The sequence below is a fragment of the Rhamphochromis longiceps genome, linkage group LG1, assembly GCF_057381845.1.
Source record: "Rhamphochromis longiceps isolate RC_006_pf linkage group LG1, R_longiceps_female_GT1.1, whole genome shotgun sequence".
Classification (NCBI taxonomy): domain Eukaryota; kingdom Metazoa; phylum Chordata; class Actinopteri; order Cichliformes; family Cichlidae; genus Rhamphochromis; species Rhamphochromis longiceps.
In genome coordinates, this window is record NC_140557.1 from 14,297,363 (window position 1) to 14,322,906 (window position 25,544).

At 38.0% G+C, this 25,544-nt stretch overlaps 3 protein-coding genes across 4 annotated transcripts; 2 read left to right on the forward strand and 1 right to left on the reverse strand.

Moving 5' to 3' along the window:
- Positions 1-388: 388 nt before the first annotated feature.
- Positions 389-14,597, forward strand: LOC146678440 (uncharacterized). Its single transcript, XM_085391722.1, has 14 exons — positions 389-1,080; positions 1,395-1,490; positions 1,611-1,738; positions 5,186-5,272; positions 5,592-5,732; positions 5,960-6,084; positions 7,186-7,722; positions 7,872-7,988; positions 8,730-8,903; positions 11,943-12,071; positions 12,159-12,305; positions 13,249-13,328; positions 13,428-13,471; positions 13,775-14,597. Exons 1-14 carry the CDS (start codon positions 924-926, stop codon positions 13,931-13,933), a joined length of 2,121 nt encoding a protein of 706 aa, XP_085247848.1. The 5' UTR covers positions 389-923; the 3' UTR covers positions 13,934-14,597.
- Positions 14,280-16,507, reverse strand: nip7 (NIP7 nucleolar pre-rRNA processing protein). The gene is made up of 5 exons (XM_085391948.1): positions 16,351-16,507; positions 16,141-16,227; positions 15,922-16,060; positions 14,999-15,139; positions 14,280-14,734 (listed from the first exon to the last, which is right to left on the reverse strand). The coding sequence occupies exons 1-5, from the start codon at positions 16,404-16,406 to the stop codon at positions 14,615-14,617; spliced, it is 543 nt and encodes a 180-aa protein (XP_085248074.1). The 5' UTR covers positions 16,407-16,507; the 3' UTR covers positions 14,280-14,614.
- Position 16,508: 1 nt separating this feature from the next.
- On the forward strand, positions 16,509-24,693 carry cdc42se2 (CDC42 small effector 2). Of its 2 annotated transcripts, none has more exons than XM_085392052.1 (5): positions 16,509-16,607; positions 18,719-18,963; positions 20,789-20,890; positions 20,973-21,051; positions 22,074-24,693. In XM_085392052.1, the coding sequence occupies exons 2-4, from the start codon at positions 18,910-18,912 to the stop codon at positions 21,045-21,047; spliced, it is 231 nt and encodes a 76-aa protein (XP_085248178.1). In that variant the 5' UTR covers positions 16,509-16,607; positions 18,719-18,909; the 3' UTR covers positions 21,048-21,051; positions 22,074-24,693. The 2 variants fall into 2 exon arrangements, with proteins under 2 accessions (XP_085248178.1, XP_085248258.1); XM_085392132.1 differs by having other exon boundaries at positions 16,514-16,607; positions 18,722-18,963.
- The last annotated feature ends 851 nt before the right edge of the window (positions 24,694-25,544 follow it).

The following is a 25,544-nucleotide window of genomic DNA, read 5'->3' on the forward strand; positions in this document are numbered from 1 at the left end:
AAAAAAAAAAAAAGGAAAGAAAATGCAAAAACAAAATCACTGTTAAAATTGAATGTCTAAAGCGTAATGCGCCTTCCAGTCCAGTGTGTGGCAGCACGAGGTTTTGCGAGTATACGATTTGCCAATGAGTTCAAAGAGTAAGTGTAAGATTTAGTTCTTTTCTTCTTTTTTTTTTTTTTACTCTAAATTGAGACCAATGTATTGTTATACGTAGTATTAATTGAGAGTTGTCTCAAAGGGTGTCTTCTGGGGTAGTTGACCTGGTTATTAACTTCTGTCCGACAGAGATAAAGAGTATTGTAAGGAAAAAATGAAGAAAAGATGGCAAAAACAGTGGCAAGAGGAAAGAGGGCGGGGAGGGGGAATGAGAAGCACAGGACAGGAAGGAGTAGGAGAGAGGAGGTGGTCATATCCAGAATAAGATTTGAACATATTGGTTTAAACACTACACTATTCATAATGGGGAAACATAATACAGGGAAATGTGACTACTGTGGAGAAGAGGAAACTATAGAAGTATCAGGTGGAGAGAAGTCAGCTGACCCCAAACCTCAGTAATATGAAAATGAAACTAGATCTTATTGATTTACTTGAAAAGGTCTCGTGAAAGTTATCAGGCCTTATTCCGGTTTTTAAAAGAGGGTTTGGGAGGATTTGAGGGGGGCGGTGTGAGTGACGTTCCGTCCACACTCCATACCAGTTGGTGGTGGTAATGCACAATTCAGCTGTTTGCCAACCGCCCATAAAATTTAGAACTAAAAGAAGAAGTCTTCCGTTGGATACGAACGTTTTGTCTGTTTTTGTATGTGGTGTGTGTTTTGTTTTGTCTTTTTTTACGCTTTTGCTGAATTCTGCCTCTAAAGAATTGGAATGAAGCGCCACCTGACAAGCTAAACCCGGAGATTAATAACCCATCACTCCCTATGAATATGGCGGCAAAAGAAAACGTAAACAGTCGCCAATTTGATACTGAATCCGTGGTGAACCGCTGGGTAGTGGATTATTATTTGTTTTTGGCGCTAGAGTTGTTTAAAAAGGAACAATATGAGGATTTCTGTGCCATCACAGATGTACTCGACAGTAAGTAACAAACAGTTTAGCGTGTTTTGACTAGCCTACGTATCTCTGGGATTACCAGAACTATGTTTTGCAAGCTTGTTATCCTTGAAAAGTGAAGAAGTGCTCTATATATGTCAACGTGTCACGGTTCGTGTGCTGGACTAATTGTGATGTAGGTTCGTGGTTGCATGTCCCACTGGTTTATGTCATTTATGTGACATTTTTATTAATCTTGTTTTTATTGTAGATACTTATATTATTTTGCTACTGCCTACTACTTGTTTCATCAAAAAAATAAATGTGCATTTTTTAGCCTTTTGATTGTTTTCTTACAGGTGTCTTGGTTCGTCCTTATGGGCCCATTGATTTCATGCCACAAAAGATTCAAGTGTGGCGGTTTCTTTGCCGGATAAATGAAGGTGACAAACCTGGTGAGATCAACATTGACCATTTATTATCACACATCTGTCAGTCTGATTCATGGTAGTGCTTCTTTTGCATTGTGAATAAACACTAAAATGAACCTGTTTTTTTTTTTTTTTTTCTCCCAGCTGCAGACACGTCTTCTCAGTCGGTATGTCCTCTGGAATCAGCCCTAATGTTGCTGGAAAGTATGAGCCAGGAGTTCAGTATCCCACAACAGGATTACAAGAACGTATGCACTTCAATTAAAGAAATGGTAAGCATGTTCCTTATTAGAGCTGGGCGATAGAACGATAACGATATGTATCGCGATATAACTTTTACTCGATAGAGAAATTAAGCTATCGCGATAGACCTCGCCGCTCTTGTCCTCAAAAAAAAAAAAAAAAGGTCAGCCAATCCAAATTAAGTAGCGCAGAGCCGAACCAATCACAGCCGCAGCGTCACGTCCGCGTGACTTGTTACGTACAGCACAAGTGCCAAGCCACACGTGTGTTTGTTTGGGAAGCAGCCAGCGCATAATGGAGGAAGTGAGTGTGCCGACTAGAAAAATCAACCGAGCGTGACCGAAGAGAAAACAGATGATGGTTGCAATGCCGGAGAGATTGTCGAACGGAAGAGCCAGGCCCGGCCCTAACCAATCTGGCGCCCTAGGCAAGATTTCAGGTGGCGCCCCCCGACATCGGCAGTGTAGTGTATGTACTCACAAGAAACCGAATAGCTTTGTCTTTGACCTTTTTTTTTTACTTAAAGAAAGCAAATTCACAATCAGAATAATTAACAAGATAAAAAAAAATATATGAATAAATAAATGAATACAAAAAATTAAAAAATGAATATATGAAATACAATAACACCGCTTGATGCTGCTGCAAAACTGGTGGGTTGTGCTGCTGAGGTGGAGGCAACAGGAAGACCGCTTGATGCTGCTGCATCATGGCTGGGTTGTGCTGCTAAAGCTGCATCACTGGTGGGTTGTGCTGCTGAAGTGGAGGCAGCAGCGGTAGATGTGGTAGATGGCCCAGGGGTGGGATTTAGAAACTTCAACAGTGCATCTGAAGAGAGGAGTATGTGACACCACTGAGTATTAAAGTCTAATAATAAAAACATATGATTCCAGGAATAAAATGAAATTATATAATATAAATGAAAAACCAAAGAGATATATGTATGATGTTAACTGATATGCAAATTAGATTAGATTCAATTTATTGTCATCATTACAGTGAAATGCTGAATAGCAGAATGCAAAGTAACAGTATAATATCATATGAGAATGTTATGTTATGATTATCTTTGACCGAATCACAGCAGTGCTCATATTAAAAAACAGCATTCCCTCTCATGTGATATTGCTTAATTAACATTAATGATGTGCACTTTAACAACTAGGCTTACAACTATAATATATACAGGGGTGGAAAAGTGACTATTACCTGCAGGGTAAACGTTAGCTAACCAGAAGGCAATAACAATGTAAACAAAAAACACCTGCTTAAAAGATGAATACAAATGAGGAAAGGTGGGAGTACTGTAATTATTATTTTCCATAACAATTTAGCCCCCTCCACAATATTAACTGATGTTAAAACAGTTAACTAGCTATTTATTGATTAGCAATTAGCGAATCATGTAACATTAGCTTAATGCTAAAAATTTAGGTTACTATCACATTCAGACAAATAATTTCATGTAGGCTAACGTTACCTACCTCTGTCTTTTTCTCGTTTCTCCTCCTCTTCCTTTCTCTTTTTTCTTCCCTGGGCACCTGACAGCTTTGGCCGTTTTGACATCTTGTGTTGATTTTTTGATGTGGTGACGTCCAAAAGGAACCATGATACGGGGAGGGAGGGGGCGCACCGTGCGGGGGGCGTAATGTTGTAACAAATAATATTTCTATTAAATAAGCTTTACTTTGCATTTTAATTAACGTGGGATTATTTTTTGTATTTAGAAATAATAGTACCAACTTTTTTTTTTTTTTTTTCAACATTTGTGGCACTGGCGTGGCGCCCCCTGATGGACGGCGCCCTTAGCATTTGCCTATACGGCCTATGCCACGGGCCGGCCCTGGGTAGAGCCATAGAAGTTCCGTAGTGTGAAGGTATTTCGGCTATTTCAAGTCTGACAAAAAACAGAGTAGCGTGCACTGTAAATTGTGCCGAAAGCAAGTCTGGAAATACAATAAACTGGTGCATGCGTCACACTGCGCCACGTTATTGTTTCGGTGAAATGAATTTCTACAATACTGTTACTGTTAATTCTACTCTCTGCAGTGTTTAAATGCTTACATATACACACAGTTACTGTCCCTCCACACATACGACTCGGTTCTGCTTCTGTGCCCCAGCTTTGTTTACTTTTTCCCACCGAGGCTTCTAGACTTCTGATTGGCCAACATTTCTGCACGGTTAGGAATCTAGCGCCACCTGCTGCTTTGGCATGTTCATAGCAGCGTTTTCCTTCATTTCTGCCTTTATGTGTGGACGGGATTATTTTTAAAACGAAAACGGAAAATCTCAGTTTTCAAAAATACCCGTGTACGTGTGGACGTAGCCTCAGTCTCTGACTGGAAGCGCTAATTCGTCATTCGGCTTTTGTCAGACTAAAGTAACTGTTAAAACTGTTTGAAAAGCTAAGCTATACAACAAGGAGAGATTGAGAATTTCCTTTTAGTTCTCAGTTTATTTGATATTGACAAAAGTTAGTCAGTTTTGTCTGTTCTTCTGTAAAACAAACTAAGATTTATTTTTAGAATTAATATTTTGTTTCTAAGTGGAATTGACAATTTAGTCTGTTTCGTTTGTTCTATTTTGAAACTTAAACGCTTTAGCGGCTGCCTTTTGTGTAGTTTGCAATATTTGCCTTTATTTATCTGAAAAAGTTTCATGTTCCTTAAGTACATCTACCCTGTTGAACTTATTATGGGAAATAAATATTTAAATAAAAACAAGCTGCTGATTATTTCACATTTTACTTGTGAGCAACGGCACATTTAAATCTTACAAATATAGTTATTTGGCTTATATCGTGATAGATATCGTTATCGCCTGAAATGAAAAAAACATATCGTGATATGAAAAAATCTCATATCGCCCAGCTCTATTCCTTATTGTTTTTTTTTAAATCACCTATTCAATTTATGCACATGATTCGTTTTTACATTCCCTTTCACAAAAACATACAGACATACTATTTTGTTTAATCAGAGACTATAAATGAAATTATTGTGCTGCTAACTTGATGGTGTAAATGCATGGGCGAACGTGTGTACACATCTTTTTTTTTTTTTTTTTTTTTTTTTGTGCCAAAGGATGAATACATGAACTTACTAAGCCTGAGCTAAATTCATTTTTTTACATTATTAATCAGGTTTCCCAAAATGTTGATTCTGTTCATCTGGATGTAGCATTTTCAGTGGGAGAAACATTTCATCACTCATCCAAGTACCTCACAGCCCATTGTTCATTCAGTGCAGCCCACTGAATGCTATCAGCTATTGTGCAAATGTACTGTTTATAAGGTTGGGGAAACCTGCAGTAGTTGAGACTGTCGAAGTCACGTGGATGAGTGACGAAACGTTTCTCCCACTAACACTACACAGAACAGAATCAACCTTTTGGAATTTACTTACCTGGATCATTGAGCATGCATCAAGACATTAATCAGGTTTTTTCAACAAGTTATTTGTTTCTGTCTTTAGATTATAATGCTTTCTATTAAGAATGGAAAATTTGAGAAAGCAGGAAAGGTGCTGAACAAGCACTTTACCAAGAAGATGGATGGCAGGGTGAGTTCACTAATTAAAACATATTTTTCCTTAAGCAATATTCTTTGATTGTTTTATCTTGGTAACTCTATTCACATTGATTGCCATTTTGACATTATTTACAGTGTTAAAATTAGTAGTTATAAAAATGCTGTGTAAAAGCAATAAGAGTAGGGGTACTTGGTTAAATCATGCTTGCGGAAGATGGGGGGGGGGGGCTTTTTAGCTTTAACTGTAAACACCAAAATATTATTATACTAAATTATTGATGGTGATTCATGAAGTTTTTTAGGTGTTCATGTAGTGTCTTATATTAATGAAATATTTGTGTTCTGTGTAGAGAATGCTGTTCATGGGTCTTATCAGCACGAAAAATAAAAAGCATGAAGTAATTGAGAAAATCAACTTTGCACGGTTCAAGATGGAGATGCTGGCTTTTTGTGAAAGGCTCTGCCCATCAAGCGTTCCCTTTCTCCAAAAGGTATGAATGCTATACTTAAGATAAAGGCTTTGTAGTTTGTTTGGGGGTTTTTTTGGTTTCTTTTTTGGTTGTTTGTTTCTACTTTGTGATCAGTAGGAAATGTTTGCCTGTGACTTCTGTTTATTCTGTTGAAAAACAATTAACAAAACATTGTGGATTTGTCTGTAACATAAAAGTCTTTACACTTACACTATATAAAAGTGTATATTTTTGTGTAATTCTACCAGGCTGCAAATCGGCTTATTCAGGAAAAGAATAAGGAACAAGACAGCAGTGCAGCTAGAGCTGATGAGCAAGTCCAACCGGTCCCCTCTTCAAGTCCACAAGTAAACATGGTCCAGTCTGTACCGTGGTAAGATATCTGTCCCTCTCAGGTGATCTGATCTAATCTGATCAGATTAGGTTTTATTAGATCCTAATAAGTACAGTTATGCTTATCTGTGCTGAGTATTTGCACATTGTGCTCTCTTATAGTCTTAAGCTGCCCGGAGCCCTCACACAAATGCCCAGAGAAAAATCACTCCCCATCTGGACTGGGAATTGCAAACATCCATCACAGATGACTGTTTTAAATTTATTACAAATGAGAAATGTGGTCGTAGTTTCTTCATTATTCAGTAATAGTGAAAGCTATTTCAATTCTGAAATTGAGTACTACTTCCGTTAATATATTGCACACTCTGTATCTACCCCTTGTCAATGCTGGGCAGCATAATATCAGTTGAGAACGGTTGCAGCTTGAAAATCCAATTTAGATTTCCATTTTTTTTTATTCATTGTTGTTTTTTATGATATTTTCAGGAGTACTAGATTCAGCAAACCATAAAAGGTTTAATTAGGTCCCCTTAACTTTAAAAATACACAAAATAAATCAATATAATCCCAAATTTTTTTCAATAATAATTTGCTCTCTGGTGGCCACTTGAGTACAGTGAATGCAACAAAGAACCAGTTTGAAATGATGTGAGCCTTGTAACAGAGCATGTTATACTGCTGGAGGCGGCTGTCAGTGTACATTTGGGCCATAAAGAGATGGACAGGACCAGCAGCAGTACTCAGGAAGCCTGTGTCATTTAAACAGTGTTCAGCTGGTACTACGGGGCACAAAGTGTGCCAGCAAAAAATATTCCCCCACACCATTACACTAGCATCGCATGTGTTATGCATTCAGACATGCTCTTCTCCATACATTGGTTGTACTGAGTGGTTACTGTTTACCCCCTGTTGGCTCAAAGCAATCCGCCCATTTTCCTCTGAACTTTATCAGGTTGTCTTGACCATGTCTACATGCCTAAAGTTTCTGTGCTATCATGTGACTGGCTGACTAGGTGTTATCGTTAACAAGCTGGTGAACAGGTGTACCGATTAAATTAGCAAGTGAGTGTGAAAAGTTAAATATGTGGCGAGACATCCCTTTTCAGCCCCTCTTCCTTGTCTGCATCTTAATTTCCAGCAAGCATTCAACTATCCAGAGGACCAGGCTAGAAGCAGCCTACAAAGCCTTGGCTACAGGATTAAATGAGAGAATGTTTTCTCAGCTGGAGGAAGAAGTGGAGACAGAGGACCAGGAAAGCGAGCATATGTGTCTGCAACTCTCACCTGATCCTAAAATGGACACCAATTTGGACTTGGAGCAGGAAGTGTTATTTCAGAGAGACTCAGGCAGCCCCATGGAAGCTTCACCGGCAGACCAACCACCACAAGCAGATGCTGTTCCACAAACTCAGGAAAGTTCGCTCTCAAAGACAACTTCTGTGCCATGGAACGGACAGCTTTACACTCTGTCTCGGCTGGTGATGGAACCAGATAGTCAGGCAAGTTCACAGTGCTCAAAGGTTTCAGAGGAACTAGAGACCGAGGCCAGAGTAGAAGAAGCACCACAGACACTGGCTCTGTCAAATAAAAGAGACTCACAGTGTCCAGTTACTGACCAAGAAGTTTCCATACCAGCACCAAAACGCCACAGAAGGACCAACAGAATTAACAGGAGGTACTTATATTTGTTTTTTTCTTTTCCAGGAAAATGATTAGTAGGCACTATTTTCTTACAAGGTTGTAAGGTTTTGCATTTCAGCTTACTTTTAGTATTTGTTTAATCAGTGTATGGCATTAAACCTTTTTTTTTGCTTTTGTTTACAGAGTTTCAACTAGTTTTGCTGAGTTGTCAGCAGAGAGTGAGGAGGACTCTCCTCATTCTGTGGCCAGCACAGCAGTTAGTGTGAAACGTCATAACCAGTCCAGTAGTTCACCCACCAGGTAAAATATTAGAACTCTTAACAATAACCAGAAAGACTTCACCGTCGTTAGAGCAAATATGCATTCATGTATTGTCAGTTTGTTTGTAATTATTGACTGTATCTCCTTGTTTTAAGCTAGCTCAATATTAATGCTAATAAAAGTTACTCAGGTCAACTTACACTTAACAATAAACTAGTTAAAGCAGCTATTATACTCGGTTGCCCACGGTGACTCAGACAACTGTCCACACAATGAATGAATAGTTATTCCTGTTTTAGTTCTTTGAAGTCTGACTGAAGGGTGTGTGCGTAGTTGATGTTCTATAATGTTTTCACAGACATGTCCAGACAGTCACAAATCATTGGCAGGCATATGGATGTCAGCACAGAGCCTCATGAAATTTATGTAACTCAGAACCGACAGCGTGTAGTAAAACACATGAGACATGAAGCTCAGAACTCTAAACTATCCTCACTCTCTTATGTTTCCCCCTCCTCTCTAATGTGAGGGTTCAGTGCAAGTGAACAGGACTCACTTTCAAAGAGAATTCAAATTACACTTTTGTGTATTTGATGATGTCATTTAGTTAATAGTAATTGTTTTTTTAATTAGAATTACTCTTTGTTTTATTACTTTGGTGCTTAAAAACACATATATTAAACACTACAGATAAACAGTATAGTATCTTTCAGATCTCCAGTCAAAGCAAATGTTACATTTTGAAGATAATAGTCTAACAGTCTAACTCTTGTCTAACAGAAACATCAACAAGTCAAAACAGTCGTCATCAGACAGTGAAGGAGAACCACAGAAGCTCTCAGAGCCTTCAGTGAAGGTCTCTCCCAGTCTGCTCCCTCTGCACTCTGTTCCTCAGACAAGCTCCACTCCTCACAAGGATTCTGCTCAACTCAGCAACAACTCCTATTCAAAGAAGTGAGTAGAGATAACACCAGTAGTTTTGGCTATGAATAGATAGACGTCATATGTTCAAGTGTTCATCTTGAGTGTAAGATAAGTGATTTACTTTGATTTTTTTTTATTGGCCACAAAGATAACAGCAGTGAAATTACAGATGGGGAACACTGTAACTTGTTAAATACTTTATCAAGCATGGCAAGTCCATATGTACAGCTTCACTTTATACAGGCTTGACATGTCTTATAGCTAAAGATCTACTTTGGAGAACATTAACAATAACTTATTTTTCTGATGTTTGCTGTGCTGCACATTAACTGAAAACATTGAAAAACGGTTATAGATTTTTAGATTTCAAAATGAATTACTCTTACCTACGATGTATATGACACCAAAGCAATCGTCTTAATATACATTGTAGCTTAAGAGGCTGGATGGAATCATTTCAAACTATGGAGCAGAAAAGTGTGAATTAATGGAGAGAAAGAAAAAAAAATTCCAACAGAAGAGACGTGCAAAAGACTAAGATTAGCTCAGAAAAAGAAAAATGCATGAAAGAACTAGCTTCATCAGAGACCCATTTAAGATTACTGAAGACAACAAAGAAATCCCTGGAAGAACACCTTGGAAAATGCACTCTGACCCTGCAAAGTCAAGGGTCAGAGTCCATCATCAAAGGAAAGCTCTCCAACCAAAGGTTCTCAATTGACAACAAACAAAAAGCAATGATATCTGAGAAATCCATCAGAAGATGCTATGATGCAAATCTCAGACCATGAACAGATCAAGCAACTCAAGCAGGATGCTTGTAGGGACCTCGAGAAATTTGATCACTCTATGCTCAAAGCTTTGGGCCTTCCAGTTTGGCTTGCTGCCTCATGTACATTTTCTCAAAAGTGACTTATAAATTTATTTATAAACTTAAAGTTGGTTAACAGCTTTGTGGCATCATTGACTCTCATTTGTACTTTTCCCAGATCTAATCATACTCGTTGAAAGTCTAGCCAGCCTCTACAAAAAACTATTGCATCAAAAATAATTTTGTCTTTGATTCCTCATCTTTCTTCTATTGTATTGCTTCGTATTCTTAAATCTCTGTATCTACATCATGGTTTAAGACCTGATCCTTTTTGCAATGATAGTGTATCCCCCACATATTTTGTTTTTTTATGAAGAAGTTATTTATTGAAACATTTATATACAGGGAGTGCAGAATTATTAGGCAAATGAGTATTTTGTCCACATCATCCTCTTCATGCATGTTGTCTTACTCCAAGCTGTATAGGCTCGAAAGCCTACTACCAATTAAGCATATTAGGTGATGTGCATCGCTGTAATGAGAAGGGGTGTGGTCTAATGACATCAACACCCTATATCAGGTGTGCATAATTATTAGGCAACGTCCTTTCCTTTGGCAAAATGGGTCAAAAGAAGGACTTGACAGGCTCAGAAAAGTCAAAAATAGTGAGATATCTTGCAGAGGGATGCAGCAGTCTCAAAATTGCAAAGCTTCTGAAGCGTGATCATCGAACAATCAAGCGTTTCATTCAAAATAGTCAACAGGGTCGCAAGAAGCGTGTGGAAAAACCAAGGCGCCAAATAACTGCCCATGAACTGAGAAAAGTCAAGCGTGCAGCTGCCAAGATGCCACTTGCCACCAGTTTGGCCATATTTCAGAGCTGCAACATCACTGGAGTGCCCAAAAGCACAAGGTGTGCAATACTCAGAGACATGGCCAAGGTAAGAAAGGCTGAAAGACGAGCACCACTGAACAAGACACGCAAGCTGAAACGTCAAGACTGGGCCAAGAAATATCTCAAGACTGGTTTTTCTAAGGTTTTATGGACTGATGAAATGAGAGTGAGTCTTGATGGGCCAGATGGATGGGCCCGTGGCTGGATTGGTAAAGGGCAGAGAGCTCCAGTCCGACTCAGACGCCAGCAAGGTGGAGGTGGAGTACTGGTTTGGGCTGGTATCATCAAAGATGAGCTTGTGGGGCCTTTTCGGGTTGAGGATGGAGTCAAGCTCAACTCCCAGTCCTACTGCCAGTTTCTGGAAGACACCTTCTTCAAGCAGTGGTACAGGAAGAAGTCTGCATCCTTCAAGAAAAACATGATTTTCATGCAGGACAATGCTCCATCACACGCGTCCAAGTACTCCACAGCGTGGCTGGCAAGAAAGGGTATAAAAGAAGGAAAACTAATGACATGGCCTCCTTGTTCACCTGATCTGAACCGCATTGAGAACCTGTGGTCCATCATCAAATGTGAGATTTACAAGGAGGGAAAACAGTACACCTCTCTGAACAGTGTCTGGGAGGCTGTGGTTGCTGCTGCACGCAATGTTGATGGTGAACAGATCAAAACACTGACAGAATCCATGGATGGCAGGCTTTTGAGTGTCCTTGCAAAGAAAGGTGGCTATATTGGTCGCTGATTTGTTTTTGTTTTGTTTTTGAGTGTCAGAAATGTATATTTGTGAATGTGGAGATGTTATATTGGTGTCACTGGTAAAACAAAATAATTGAAATGGGTATATATTTGTTTTTTGTTAAGTTGCCTAATAATTATGCACAGTAATAGTCACCTGCACACACAGATATCCCCCTAAAATAGCTAAAACTAAAAACAAACTACAAACTACTTCCAAAAACATTCAGCTTTGATATTAATGAGTTTTTGGGTTCATTGAGAACATGGTTGTTGTTCAATAATAACATTATTCCTCAAAAATACAACTTGCCTAATAATTCTGCACTCCCTATACAGTGCTTTTAAGCTCATGACATTATTGGTAGCCAATGAAGAAACACAGACACTGCTCACTTAAAACCACAGTGTACAAGTTTAAACTAGATAACAGCTTAAGGCATTAGTAGTGATTTAGCATTTTGCAGTTAAAAGTTTCTCTCTACTTGTACACATTGTGCTGTTCCTTTTTATAAAACCTGGCTGTTTAACTTCAGAAATAAAGAGTAAAACATCATTTTAATCACCAATCACTCAAAACAGGTCGTTCCTTTTACAGAATATCATTGACTTTTTTCTCATCTTGCAGAAAGTCTAAAAAGTCAATACGGTTATCGTCAGACAGCGAGGAAGACCCGAAGGAGCCTGTGACCTGCAAGAAAACTCCAGTACAAAAGCCTCATAAGCAGCTGTCCAGTGATCCTGTGGACAATCAAGTGTAACTACAGAATCTTGTATTTTATACCGGTGCTCTAGACGACTAATTAATCATATGATATTTGACCAGTTTTATTTACTTTGACAGGAATCAAGATGATACGGATGACATCCATATTACAGACTCTTCAGTGGAGAGCTCGCCAAGTCAGTCCCCTTCTCACCCCATCCCACAAACGATCTCTACTCCTCACAAGGACTCTGCTCAAAAGAACGTCCATTCCCATTTAGAATGGTTAGTAAACACCAATAAGTCTGAGAAAGTAACAAGAGGGCTGTAATATGTTAAAATGTAACATTTTGAATGCTTTATCCTTTTGATTGGTGCACATTTTGATTTGGTTTGAAGGTGTGAAGTTCCAGTCAATGATTTAGGGTGCCATGTCATCTGCTAGCGCAGGTGGCAATTGGTCTGCTGTGTTCTATTAAGCACAAAGTACACAAAGCAGGCTCTTACCAGGACATTTTAGACCAGTCTGTGCTTCCATCTGGAGATGCTGGTTTCCTTTTCCAGCAAGACTTAGCACCTGTCTACCCACAAGCTGAAAACTGTTGTCAAAGCAACCTGAGCTTTGATAACATTTCAGCAGTTAGAATAGAATAGAATAGAATTCAACTTTATTGTCATTGCACAGGTACAGGGCAACGAAATGCAGTTTGCATCCATCCAGAAGTGCTTTAGTGATATAGATATATTACAATATATATTAGCAATAATATAGATATGTGAGTATATTACAGTTACTCAAGCTAATTGCCTCCATGCCACACCACACTGATGCAGCAACTCATAGCAAAGGAATCCTAACCAAGTGTTTGATTTCTAAATAAAAACCCAGTATGAAATTAGTATACTGGATATTTCTGTTTTTAACAATCTGAAATCATGGATTTCTGATTTTTGAGCTACGGGTCATATTCACTTTTTTATGGTTAGAAATATTTAACATTACTCTATAAATATAGAATAAAGTTGACTATTTTTGAATTGTAAATGTCTCATATTGTTTTTTATATGCACTAGTCATTAGCTGAGAATATTTAATATGTGATTACATGCAAACACACACGAGTATTCCTCCCAGCATATCTGATTAATAGCCCTAATTATTTTTATCTTTTGTAGTTGTGCTTAATCATTTTGCCGAACAAAAACACATTCTGGCTCTTATTCACAGGAAGCAACGGTACCATAATGCAAAGGAGACCAAGGAGGTATGGAGCGACGAAGAATTGTATTTTACCTCCAAAAAGAGAAGTAAGTAATAGTTCATTGAATATTCAACTCGAATTCATGGAGTTTAGATGATGGGGTTCAAATAATTTTGTGTATTTATTTTTTTTTCTTCTCACAAAGGCTTAGACATGAGCACCATTTCAAATTCAGGCCAAAGGAAAAGAGTAAGTATAGCAAAACATGCTGCAAAGCGAACTGGTCACATTACTTTACTGTTGATATTTGTACTTAAATGCCTTTGTCACATAAATGTGTGGAATAGTCCATAGGGAGGACTTCTTGTTCAATATCACACAGTAATTTGCTGCTTTGCCTTTTGTTGCTATCATACAAATTGAAGTTCCTGTATCAAAACCATTGCATGTTCAGTCACTTGCACTGGTATTACAACTTGATCTAAAATGCTGTCATTTTTAGACTTCCCACAGTGGCAAATGGCTAACCGACATGTTTTTACTGTGTTGCAGAAATGGACAGAGAGTGAGACGCAGAAGTTAAAAGACGGGGTCAAAAAATTTGGAGAGGGCAACTGGAGCAAGATAAAGGCATATTACAAATTCAAAGATCGAACAAATGTCAACCTGAAGGACAGGTGGAGAACAATGAAAAAATCAAATATCGTCTGACTCACCAAAGCCCATTTCATTTTATCCCATCTCCATTTATTTGTTTTGGTTTGTAAATGTTGAATGTTTGTGGGTCAAAGATTGTTTCTTTTTGAGGAAGGGATAACAGAAATTGCAGTAATAGTGACTATTGTAGCATCTCTGCAGCCCTAAATAACAAATCCACTTGTTGAATTGATACAGAGATGGGAATAGCTTTAAAAGTCAGTATGTTACTCAGTCTTATGATCTCGGAAAAGCAGAACAAACCTTTAATTAAAGATATGAAAGCTGCAAAATATCCATATAGCTAAGATCTACAGGTAATTTTTTCCTCCCACACAAACTATTTGTAAAAAAAAAAAGATTTTAATTTAAATAATACAGAGATGTGGATTTATTTCAAGATTCAAGTTACAAAAAACATACACACAAAAACAAAACCCTTCTCATTTAATACAACAGGGAGGGGACAAACCAGGAAATTCTGCAAATGGCAGAAGTGAGTCAATAGACAGATTGTTTGTTTTAGCCTCTGGACTGTAGGGAAGTGTTCCAGGTATAACAGCTGCTCGTGAAGTAGGAACTTTGATCAGATCATGTCACTATAAAATGTTTAGCAGCTAAAAGTTGAACCTTTGACTTTGAGTGAGTGTTACTGTTAAAAATAAACAGTTTGACAGTCCACTTGTTTCTGCATCTTTATGTTAATGTTTCCTCATTTCTTATGAACTCGCCGACATCAGCCTGGTGGAACACAACGATAGACATGGGGTCCACTCGCCGACACTCCTGCGTAGACTTGGCCGCCACACCAAAACCCTGAAGATTAAGACAAACAGCCAGCCTATAAGTGCCTTTTGTCATATAACCTTGAGTTAATCAGGTATTAACCTCTTTTTAGTACATGAGTGGATCTATCCAATACCCTATTGTGAATACACGGCACTGAGGAAAACAAAACATCTGCATAATATGTGCTTTGTTTTCCAGCATGAGTGTTACCAACAGGAATATGTATCTTTGTTGTACTGTGAATACTGCCCATAACAGTGTGACAAGAAGAGCAACCTTTAAAGGACTTACCAGAGGCACATCTGCCATGGAGTAAACCACAACTCCCTGATACTGCATCGTGTTCTCAGTAATTCTGCCAAGACCAGATTTTAGCACGTGGTTCCCATACAGGAAAGACTGCTCTGTTCCAGGTTTCACCCACACCTTAAACTGAATACATGATAGTTTCAAGTTATTCATACATGAATGAGTCCAATATGACAGCACAGATGAAAAGCTTGAACAATTAAGAGAAAGCCTAGAATTTCTAAGCACAAAGAGCTACTTCTCTCTTGTTCTCATAATATTTATAAACTACTTAATACAGGTTCTCGCCATTTAGGGTCTTCAAAAAGCAAAAAAATACATTCAGTTAAAGTATCCATGTAGCTAAGATGTGAATCTGTATGCACAGATATGAATCTTCTCACCTATGAACTTCAATTTGTTGAAAAAAGATCTATTTTTATAGAGCATGTTAAGCCTAATGCAATGAGATGGAAAAAAATAACAGCCTGTTTATAAGTATAAACAAACTTTTGTACAGCACAATTTTTCATGCAATAAATCTGTAATAGCACACAGAATTGCACATGAGCCTGCAAATCATGTCCAGTGTTTCCCAGCAATGAACAATGATTTTATTTCTGATTGAATATTTTGATTTTCCATCTGTATAGTAAACAGCTGTTTATGCATGTGAAAAACAATTTCTACCCGTTGTGTGTCACTGATCCTAAAAACTGGTTATACACACTCCACTACTTTACATTTTTGCTGTAACTCTTTCAAAAACCCTTCTGGAAGATGATCTGGTGGCATAATTCAGAATGAGCCTCTACTATAGAGGACTTTAGTAATACCCGTATTGTTTCGTTTCCTACATCTTATTTAAGCTCCGCTTGGTATATTGATGGGAGGGAATGACTTGGCTGTGTGTTGTTTATAGTCACCTTTGCATATGGAGCAAGGAAATCCAGGGCTGTGATGTGCAGGCGGAACTTCTTGGTCTTTGTAAACTTCCCAAAACACGTACCCACTGACATGAGTTTGTCTCGGGAAAAGTTGGTGGCCAGCTTTAAAATTTTCTCACTGTGGACAGAAAACCAAACGCCTTAATCCTTACATGTACGGACAGGTACCCAACATGCGTGTTAATTAACCAAAATTACCTCATGTAGTAGACTCTGTCATGGTGCAGCCTGAAACAGTAAACGCCGTCTGGTCGGTCCACTAGAAGTTTTATGTTTTCACCAATGCTGTTACAAGAGAAAACACATGGATCACACACACATTCACAGCGTGAGCTACCGGGCTTGCTGAACGTGTTGGTATAATTTGAACCTTTACAGGCTAACACGGCGCAGAAACCGTTCACTCACTATTTAGATAACTTCTCGAACATCGTTTTGGTCTCTTCTTCTGTTAGCGGCCTCATATTTACTACTATAAATCCTTAACGTTAGCAACGGATAAACGTGTCTCCTGTGAGAAAAAAACGTGGGTTAACGCGGAAGCAGTAATGCTTTAAAACGGAAGTTGTGTGACGTAACAGTGATCACAGTTCCTGGTTTTTTGCCTCCTTTAGCGATCAGTTTGGACGGACGTGTTTTTTCTCCGGTAAACCGGTCGCCATCTGGTAAGTTTTCTCATACTAAATAATTACAATTCACAAAGAAATCTTGAGGAGTAGTTGGCTCTAATTGCGAAAACCAGCAATTGTTTCAGCTTTTGTTTTAATTTAATAACTGAAGTCACAGCTTCCGAAAATGGGCTGCGTTAGCTCCGACAGCTAGCTGTCAGTGGAAAAAAACACAGACCCGCGGCTATCATCGAGCCCGTGAACGTTAGCTGGAAAGCTAGCTGTATTAGCATGTGGTAGAGCTAACACTCCAATTTACTAAAGCAGTTCAGTTCTAATCAACGCCGACGCCCCGGCACAGCAGCAGTACATGTGTTGAACTGCACCCAGCTGCGAGCTGTGTTCAGACTGGTCATGTAAAGCGTCTTTGCCGCAGCGGGGCGAAGTTACATAACGCTCATTTGTTTGTAAATACCGATTAAGTTCCAGTAATCCAAGATCACCGGCAGAGTTGGTAATCCTTAAAGGATGTCAGATGTGGTTAAAATCATCATTAAACACGTCTGCGCTCATTTTACGACTCTTGATAATATGATTCAGTTGCACTGAGTGTCAGCGGTGCATAGCGTCAGCTGCAGAGTCAGTGTTACAGACTGGGAAATACACTCCGTCAGCGAGCACTTCGCTTTTGGCAGATCATTTGATCCTCCTGTCACCAATTGTTTGACAGCCAGAAGGCCTTCTACTGTGTCTTTCTGAGGCATCGACCAAAAAAAACGATTGACATTTCGAAATATGTGGTAACACTGTTTGATTATATCACCCTGTTTTGTGTGTGTGGGTTTTTTTTTTTGTTTGTTTTTTGTTTTTTAATCGTTTTGTTCGACTTGTTTACTCGTTTCAGTGTGAAATTTCATTGTTTATAATGTTTTTATGTTTGGTATTAATTATTTTGAGTATTAGTTTAGTCTTTTGTGGCTGATATTTGGACAGGAGTTGCAATACAAACACAACACTCTGTAAAGGGAGTTGGCTCACATTGAGAGAGTCATCCAAAACACAAAGCCTCCCCACCCTAGTTGTGTTGACACACTTGACTAAATTTGACAAAGACTGATGATGATTTTAAGATTATTTTATGTAATTTAAACTTAAATATGCACCCAATTTTAATTAACTATAATAGCTTTGTTGATCATATGTTTAACTGCATTTTCTTTGATCCTTGTAAACAAATTAGTAGATTAGTGATAATCCCACAAGTTGTTGTTTTTTTTGTTTTTTTTAAACAACATTTATCCCTTTTAACTACATTTTTTTTCCTAAGATATTTGTCAGTATAGCAACATTTACCATACTGATATCTTAAAATAAAAATTGTCATCCAACACCAAATTGATGGCCACAGTGTGCTTCCAAAATCAAATTTCTTTCCTTCATTATAGAATTAAGTATATTTTGAACAAGTACAGTACAGTGAAGACAGTTTTATTTTTTATTTATTTTCCCAAATGGTGCTCCACATTGCTGCTGCCCTATTAGTGAAATAAGCCTCTAGACGATTTCAAGTCCACAGAGATGTTAATTAAAATGGAAAGCTTATCAAGGTGTCGGAGCTAATAACAGCTTTCTGAAAATTGAAACACTGGCTGTTCGTTTAACCTCACAGCCCAAGGTTGGATTCAGGTAGTAAGTTATTTACCACCGGAGATTAACCACAAAAGGGAAAGTAACAGTGATCCCCTGGACAGCTTGTTGAAATAGAGGCCACACTCTGGCCCCATTTCTTTTTCTTAAGACTTGTTACAAGAGAAGTTAAATTTGAATATGGTGAAGTTTCTGTTTTTAACCTTCTGACGTAAATGTTTCACCATGCCTCATATGTAGTATGTGTCTGACAGTAGTTTAAACGTATGATTAAAAATAACCATAGATTACCTCATCAGACGCGAGATGGTATCATACAAAAAGTGGCAAGCTTCCAAGAAAGGAATTTTTAAATATTGTTTTCAATCAAAAGTTGCTTCCTGTAAAAGTAAGTCCAGGGAACTATTAGCTATGGGGAACATGAGCAGCCGAAAGCTGCTGATACACATCAAAATATATCAGCAATTGATTGAAATGTGTTTTTTTTTTTTTTGTTTTTTTTTCTTTTGTTAACGTGTCAGCAGGTGTGTGGTGCTCTGAAGTGGGACAAGACTTTTCGTGCCAACGGTTTACCCCCAAGAAGCCACTGGCCTGTGTCTGTCATCAGTTTCCGGCGTGTGTTTGTGGTTCTGGTAACACGGAACAGGAAGACGGGCGTAGAGACGTCTGAGCAGAGAGAGGAAACTGCTGCGGCTTCTTCGTTGGCCTCAGAATGACTGAGTTCTGGGTTTGTTTCAGTTGCTGCATTGCAGAGCAGCCACAGCCTGTGAGTATGAAATTTGCAAGAAGAACTGATTTATTTAATTTAAGCTGCCTTGTTTTTAAAAGTTTTTAATTTGAATATAGATTAACAAAGTAGCATTCATCCAGTTAAACACATCCTGGCAAAAAACACTTTAAATATATTTGCTAAAGGTTATCTGTTGGCAGACAGACAGTCTGGTTATAATAGGGAACTGTTTGATGTCACAATAATAACCCCTGTCCTGCCACAGCAAGTCTAAGTTGTTGAGTCCTTTGGAATGATCGTGAGTAATGTATCGATTACTCATCATATGTGGTTTACTGCTCAACTAATTCAGAGTTAATGACAAAAACATGCAGACCTTTGTACATTTCCTGTTTGTATTAAACTCCCCAAGTAATTGTTCTCATGGAAGGCTTTCAAATTTAAATTAACTTCTGAGTTTAGAAAACAAAAACTTCAATCAGAAGTTTCTTGTAGCTGCTCATAAGACGGGCACAGTGATTGGGAGGGAATTTGGATCATTCCTCACTGAAAAACTATTTGTTATTATATCTGGGATATCTTGACTTAACATTGAAGCTATCTAGGTCATGCCACAGTATCTAAATTGGTTTTAGACCCAGACTACAAAACCTAGTTTTCTTCATTTAAAAAAGCAAACCAAGAAAAACCCTTCTTGTTTATTTACTTGTGTGCTGTCACATGATCTGCCATGACTGCTGCCCAGATATCGTTCTGTAATGCGGTTATGAATTTATTGCTGCCTTTGTGAATGTGAGGTGTCGCGGACCTGAGCTATAAAAGCAGCTCAAGATAAGTGGGATTTATAGCCTCGCAAATGTGTCCGTCTGCATACAGTTTTCAGTCAGAGAGGGGAGACGGGTTTTCACCCACGCGAGAAACACTGCCGTGAAGTCCTCCTAGATCCTGACTGCGTCTCGCTGGAATCGGATGACGTATGCGACTGCCAAATGTTAACTGGTTGATAAGTGGGCCAGAAAAGAGCAGGGAGCAGTAGCAGAGTTCCACGGGAATAGGAGATCCTGTTTAAAAACTTCAAAGATCAAAAAATAATGTATGAAAAGCACAGACAGTGACTGCAGTGACAGTTTTCATTGTTTTTAATATTCGGTTTCACTTCAGCTTTTGTGTTTTATAACTTCGTTCTTCTTCGTGTTTGGCTCATAGACCAAAAACAACATGAGCCACAATTGTCCACAGATTGTTTGTAGCACAGACAGTCAGGCCCTGGAGCGGAGTGGACAGCTAACACGCTCACTCTGCTCCACCATAAATCCCACTGTACTTTCTGCACCATGTTTTTATGGATGGTGTTTTGTGTCGGCTTGCCAGTACTCTTTTGTTTCCCTCTAAACATAGCACTCCACATTTTGGCAGGTTTGTTTTCTTTTCTGTTTGCCCACATTTGTCTTATTTGCCCACAGAATAGTTTGAGAATCTTTACAGTGAGGCATTCACATAGGTTTAGTTTTTCCAGCCTGAGTGTGATTAATCAGTGTCCATCATAGAAATTCTAAACTTTTCCCTGTTGTAGGTTTAGTAACCCTGGATTGACAAAACAGATTCAGTAAAACTTCATCACTTTGGTAGTGAACTATCTGTTAACAGATAAGATAACACAAATGATTAGTTTTTACCTTTGTCTCAGTGCAGATCCACTATACTTCAAACAAAGATTTAAAAAGTAAACTGATAAGTGTTTAGTTTCTGATTCACACATGCTCTTCTCAGTTCCCAGTGATAGTAATATTTGCTTTGTGTGTAGTATGGTAAGTCTACTTGTGATATTAATATTTAAATTTAGATTTTTGCTACTTTTCAGAAACGGCGGCGAAGGATCGATCGCTCCATGATTGGGGAGCCGACAAACTTTGTTCATACCACACATGTAGGCTCAGGGGACATGGGCCTGGGTTTGGCATCAGTAAGTTTTGGTTTTTTTGTTTGTTTTCACTGAATTTTCAAACATGTGTTTTCAGCCAGCTAACATTTATATATTTCTATAGGTCGACCTAGTTCAGGCCCAGATGAAATCTAAAGGAGGATACGCGCACACAAGTTCTGAAGGTTCGCAGTTGTAACGAGGTGAGAGATGTCCTGATATCCCTTAGTGAAACTGACATTAACCACAGATTTTTCACTACCCCAAAGCCACACAAGCACAGTTTCATCTTGTTTTCATGCAGCCAGAGCCAACTTATAAAAGGTCAAGTTTGTTTTTGAGTGAATTTTCGTTTTTTGTTTTTTTTTGTTTTTTTTTTCCCTTCCCTAGCAAAAGCAGTATTTGTCTTGTTCCTCTGTCTTCCAGTTCTTTTAAATAATAGATTAGAAATATCAATATCATATAGGATGTGTGAAATTCTAGACTTGGGGCTCTAGCCATAAGTCAGTGATAGTGTCAAAGTTCTCGTGACTGTTTCCATCTTGTAAACCTCAAAAGTTTGCTCCACCCATGCACAGTCAAAAACAAGTGATGGCAAATCAAGCCTGCACACAACAGCAGGCTTGCCTTATGTGGCTTTGAGAGGAAATGGGAGAAATGCAATGAAGCACATATTTACACTGTACTGTGCATGGTATTGTTTTGCTGATTACCTCTCAAACTGTCTTTGTGAGCGTGACTCAGCTGTCAGAGTAATGACAGTGTAATCGTGCCAAAGTCAATTTAAAAAAAAAAAAAAAAAAAATCTTTATTATATAAAAATGACATACTTTTTTTTTTTCTCTTGACTTTACTGAATTATACTTTTTTTTTTTTTTTTTTTTTTTTTTTTTTTTATATAAAATTAGCCTTACTTTAGCAAAATTATAGCTCTCTACTGTCCTAAGACATCAAGAAAGCTACATCTGCAGGGTTGCTTTTTTGGGTTTTGTTTTTTAAGGTGGGGGGGGTGTAACCACTCCCACACAGTGTTGCCATAGGTGCTAAGACAGATCGAACCCAAAGATATCAAATACTTTCTGGGAAAAACACAGATGACTGTAAATTTGACCAAACCAACTAAGATTTTAAAATTGGGACTGACAAATGCACACAGACACAAAAGTACACCTCCAATCAGAAGCAACTCGAATCCTAACATTTGTTCCACCTTTTCCTCCAACAGCTCTTCAGTCTTGTGGAAACTACTGTTGTTCATATAAGGAAGAATTTTCAAAAAGCAGTTCTGTCCATAAAGGACACAGGACCAAAAGATGAAACTACTGCTTTACCTTGATGTTGTATATATTTTTATTTTTCCATTCCCTTTTTTGTTTTGTTTTTTGTTTTTAATGAAAGCACTGCTATCCATTTGCTGCCATACTGTTGCACTGTAAAGAGAAACTGTTTAAGAGTAGGGAAGAGGGTTTAGAAAGCTCATAATCTCAGACAGACGTATGTTTGTGTGTATGCATGAGGAAAATTTACTTCAAAGATTCTTGCTGTTGAAGCCAATTTGGATGCCTGTATTTATTATCTTGATTTGACAACGGACCTCATGGTGGCTGGGCCACGCTGGAAAATTGGAACATTGAGTTTCCTTCTTTATCCTCAGAGGTTTATCAAAGGACAGGTAGCAAGGCAAAAAAAAAAAAAAAGCAACACGTTCATAGTTTTATTCTGAGAAATACTCATTATACTGAGTTGCTTTCAGGGTTGAAGATTGCTGTTTTTGTAATAAACTTGAAATGAGTAGAGTACACTGGACCATACATTGTACACTCACACTTGCTTAGGAGTTCAGCATTGATTTCAACTGTTTTTTGTTTGTTTTTTATACTCATTTAGATTGAACCATATAGGATTTTAATAAACTATTAACTTCCTAATCTGCCTTCCTGAAGTCATGTTATTTGTTTTGCTAGTGCGATTTGGAAGCTTAAAGCTGAAGTAGGCACAAATCTGGAAAAGGCAATGTTTTAAATGATCACCTTTCTCCCCTTTGCTCTTTGCTGTTTTGTCAATAACCTCTTTATGCTAGATTCTTGAACAAATAGGCTTGACCAAAGGTTGCCACGTGACTGCTTCTTATGTAGCTTCACTTAACGATACCTTTGCTTGTTGGTGGCTTTTTCTGTCATCAATCCACCATCTGAAGGCACATTTGTAGGTCAGCCAATTGAGAAGACTTGATTGTCTGTCACAGTGGGCAAAATTTTTCGATTGATAGAAGAGCTTAGAGGCGGTGCAGAAGGCTAGTTTCTTGCAGAGCACATTAAAGTACAATATGCTGAATTGTTACTGTGGAGCCTTTGCCTACGTATGCCAAAAATGGTGTCTCCTCCAGCTTTAATGCTTTGTTTGAGCTTTTATTTATTTTTGCAATTGCATGTTTTTGAATGCTATGTGTTTTGTTTTGTTTTTTTGTTCATTTGCCTTTTTGTTTTTGTTTTTTTGGTTTTTTTTTTTTTTTTTTTTTTGTCTTTCCAAGGTTTGTGTACCAACAGTAGACTTTAGACCTTAACTTGGAAGTAATCAGAATGTCGCAAACACTGCAGCAAAAGTGGGTTTTGTTACAGTCGGCAGTATTCTCATATCTAGTTCACCTACCTATCATCGTGGGGGGGGGTTGTTTGTTTTGTTTTTTTAAGATGAAGGGAATTTGCCACAGATAATGCTGTCCTTTTTCTTAAACTAACCTGCCATGACTGTTACAGCTGATAAATGCAGCTTGATGACTTCCAGCCACATGTGACCCACCTTTGTCGCAGTGTTTGAGCTTATGTTGCTTCTGTTTTGAATTATTGCTACATATAACCTTATTTTGTTTTAAAAAAAATAATAATAATAATTTTTTACTAAAAGTATTAACACACCACCTGACCGTCTTGGACATTACTTTATTCACAGTTTGCCAGTGTTTTTAACCTTCAAGCACATAATTTTCCTATTTGGGGAAAAAAAAAATAAAAACAGATCTTATTGCCTGGTTATTCTAGTTGTCAGTCATGTCAGTGATCAGACTAGAATGTCTTTTTGATTTTGTTTTTTCCCTTGGAATTATTGTTGTTGTCCAAATTTCTGAATTAGGGTCCATCTTAAGAAAAAAAATCTAAGCAGAAAGATCAAAAGTGCTGAGCAAACCAGCAGGCCTGGACCTAATAAATGTCATTGTTTGTCCTCTTTGTACATCATATTGATTGACTATTTCAGCGACAAAATGTGTTGAATGTATTAAGTCGAGCATGTAGATTGGTGTTAAATGAGTGCTATTGTCAAAATTTCTATGGTACAAAGAAAACGTCTCATTTGATGTTGGTACTTCAAATCATAGAATACATTTAATTGATGTTGTCAAATTTCTTATATCAGCCTTAAGACTTCTTGCAAGTACTTTGCCCATAACCCCGGACAGATTTAAGATTCATCAGGTTGAAACATTGTAACAAACATCTGTGTTTCTGTAGTTATTCCTATGTGCAGATGGATCCACATACATGTACACGTTTTTGTTTTGTGTTTTTTGTTTGTTTGTTTTCCAGCTCTGGGATAAATGCTGTAGAATGTGCAGTCATACTTGGATTGCAGTACATTATGTGACCAGCAGGCTGTGCCAGTGGACTGTTTGAATGTGACTTAACAGTTTTGTGTTTGGATTCCTGTCACAGGGCTTATTTTATGATGACACTGTTATTACATGATGTATAAAAGTGATGGCTCCACGCTTTCTCAGATTCATATATTTCTGTATAATATTACAAGAAAGGTGTAGTTGGCAAAATCCCCCACCCCGCCCACCCTCAGAATCTGCCTAATGTGTAGTTCTCACTTTAAAGGGAAAATCATCTTTCCTTTATTGCATTTTCAGAATAAGCCAATAAATGTTATACGTTGATGTTTCACCAAATGTGTATTCCATCTTTTCATTTTTAAGAGGAAATCAGTGAAAGCATCAGTGTAACAAAGACGATACATTTTTAATACAATACAAAATTTTACTTTATATAAATCTAGTAGAATTTTACAGTAAGAGTTCTCACCCCAGAATGAAATACTGCCCGTGGAGCATACTTGGATATACTTTTAGATTGTTAATACATTTGAGTGTTGAATGCTGCAAAGAGGAACCTTATTAACAAAAGTTGGGCAATTAGTGGCTGACATTTCCCGATGTTTGCATGATACTGATAGCAACTAATTTTGAGCGCTCAAAGTCTCATTCACGCAATTACGCACACATTTATGTAGCACTTTTATCTATTTCTTATCGCTTTGTTTAACACTGACAGGCAGACTTGCACTGTGATGAATACATCAAGGGCATCTCAGGGTTCAATATGTTGCCCAAAGGTATTTCACCGTTTAGACAAAATGAGCCAGAGAATGCTCTATTAAATGTTCTAACTGTTAAACTACCCAATTTTTAAAATATTTATACATAAATATTTAAAACAATTATCAACTTTTATATGTGATGCAGTGGTTAGCACTCACAGCTAAAGATTCTCAGTCTAAAACTGCTGGCTGGCTGAGGCCTGCCTGTACCGACTTTGCATGTTCTCTCTCCACCTGCATGCACCTTACACCAGCAGTCCCAAGGCATTCTTGTTGGGTTAATTGAATGTGAGAGGTGATGATTCTGTCTCCATGTGTAATC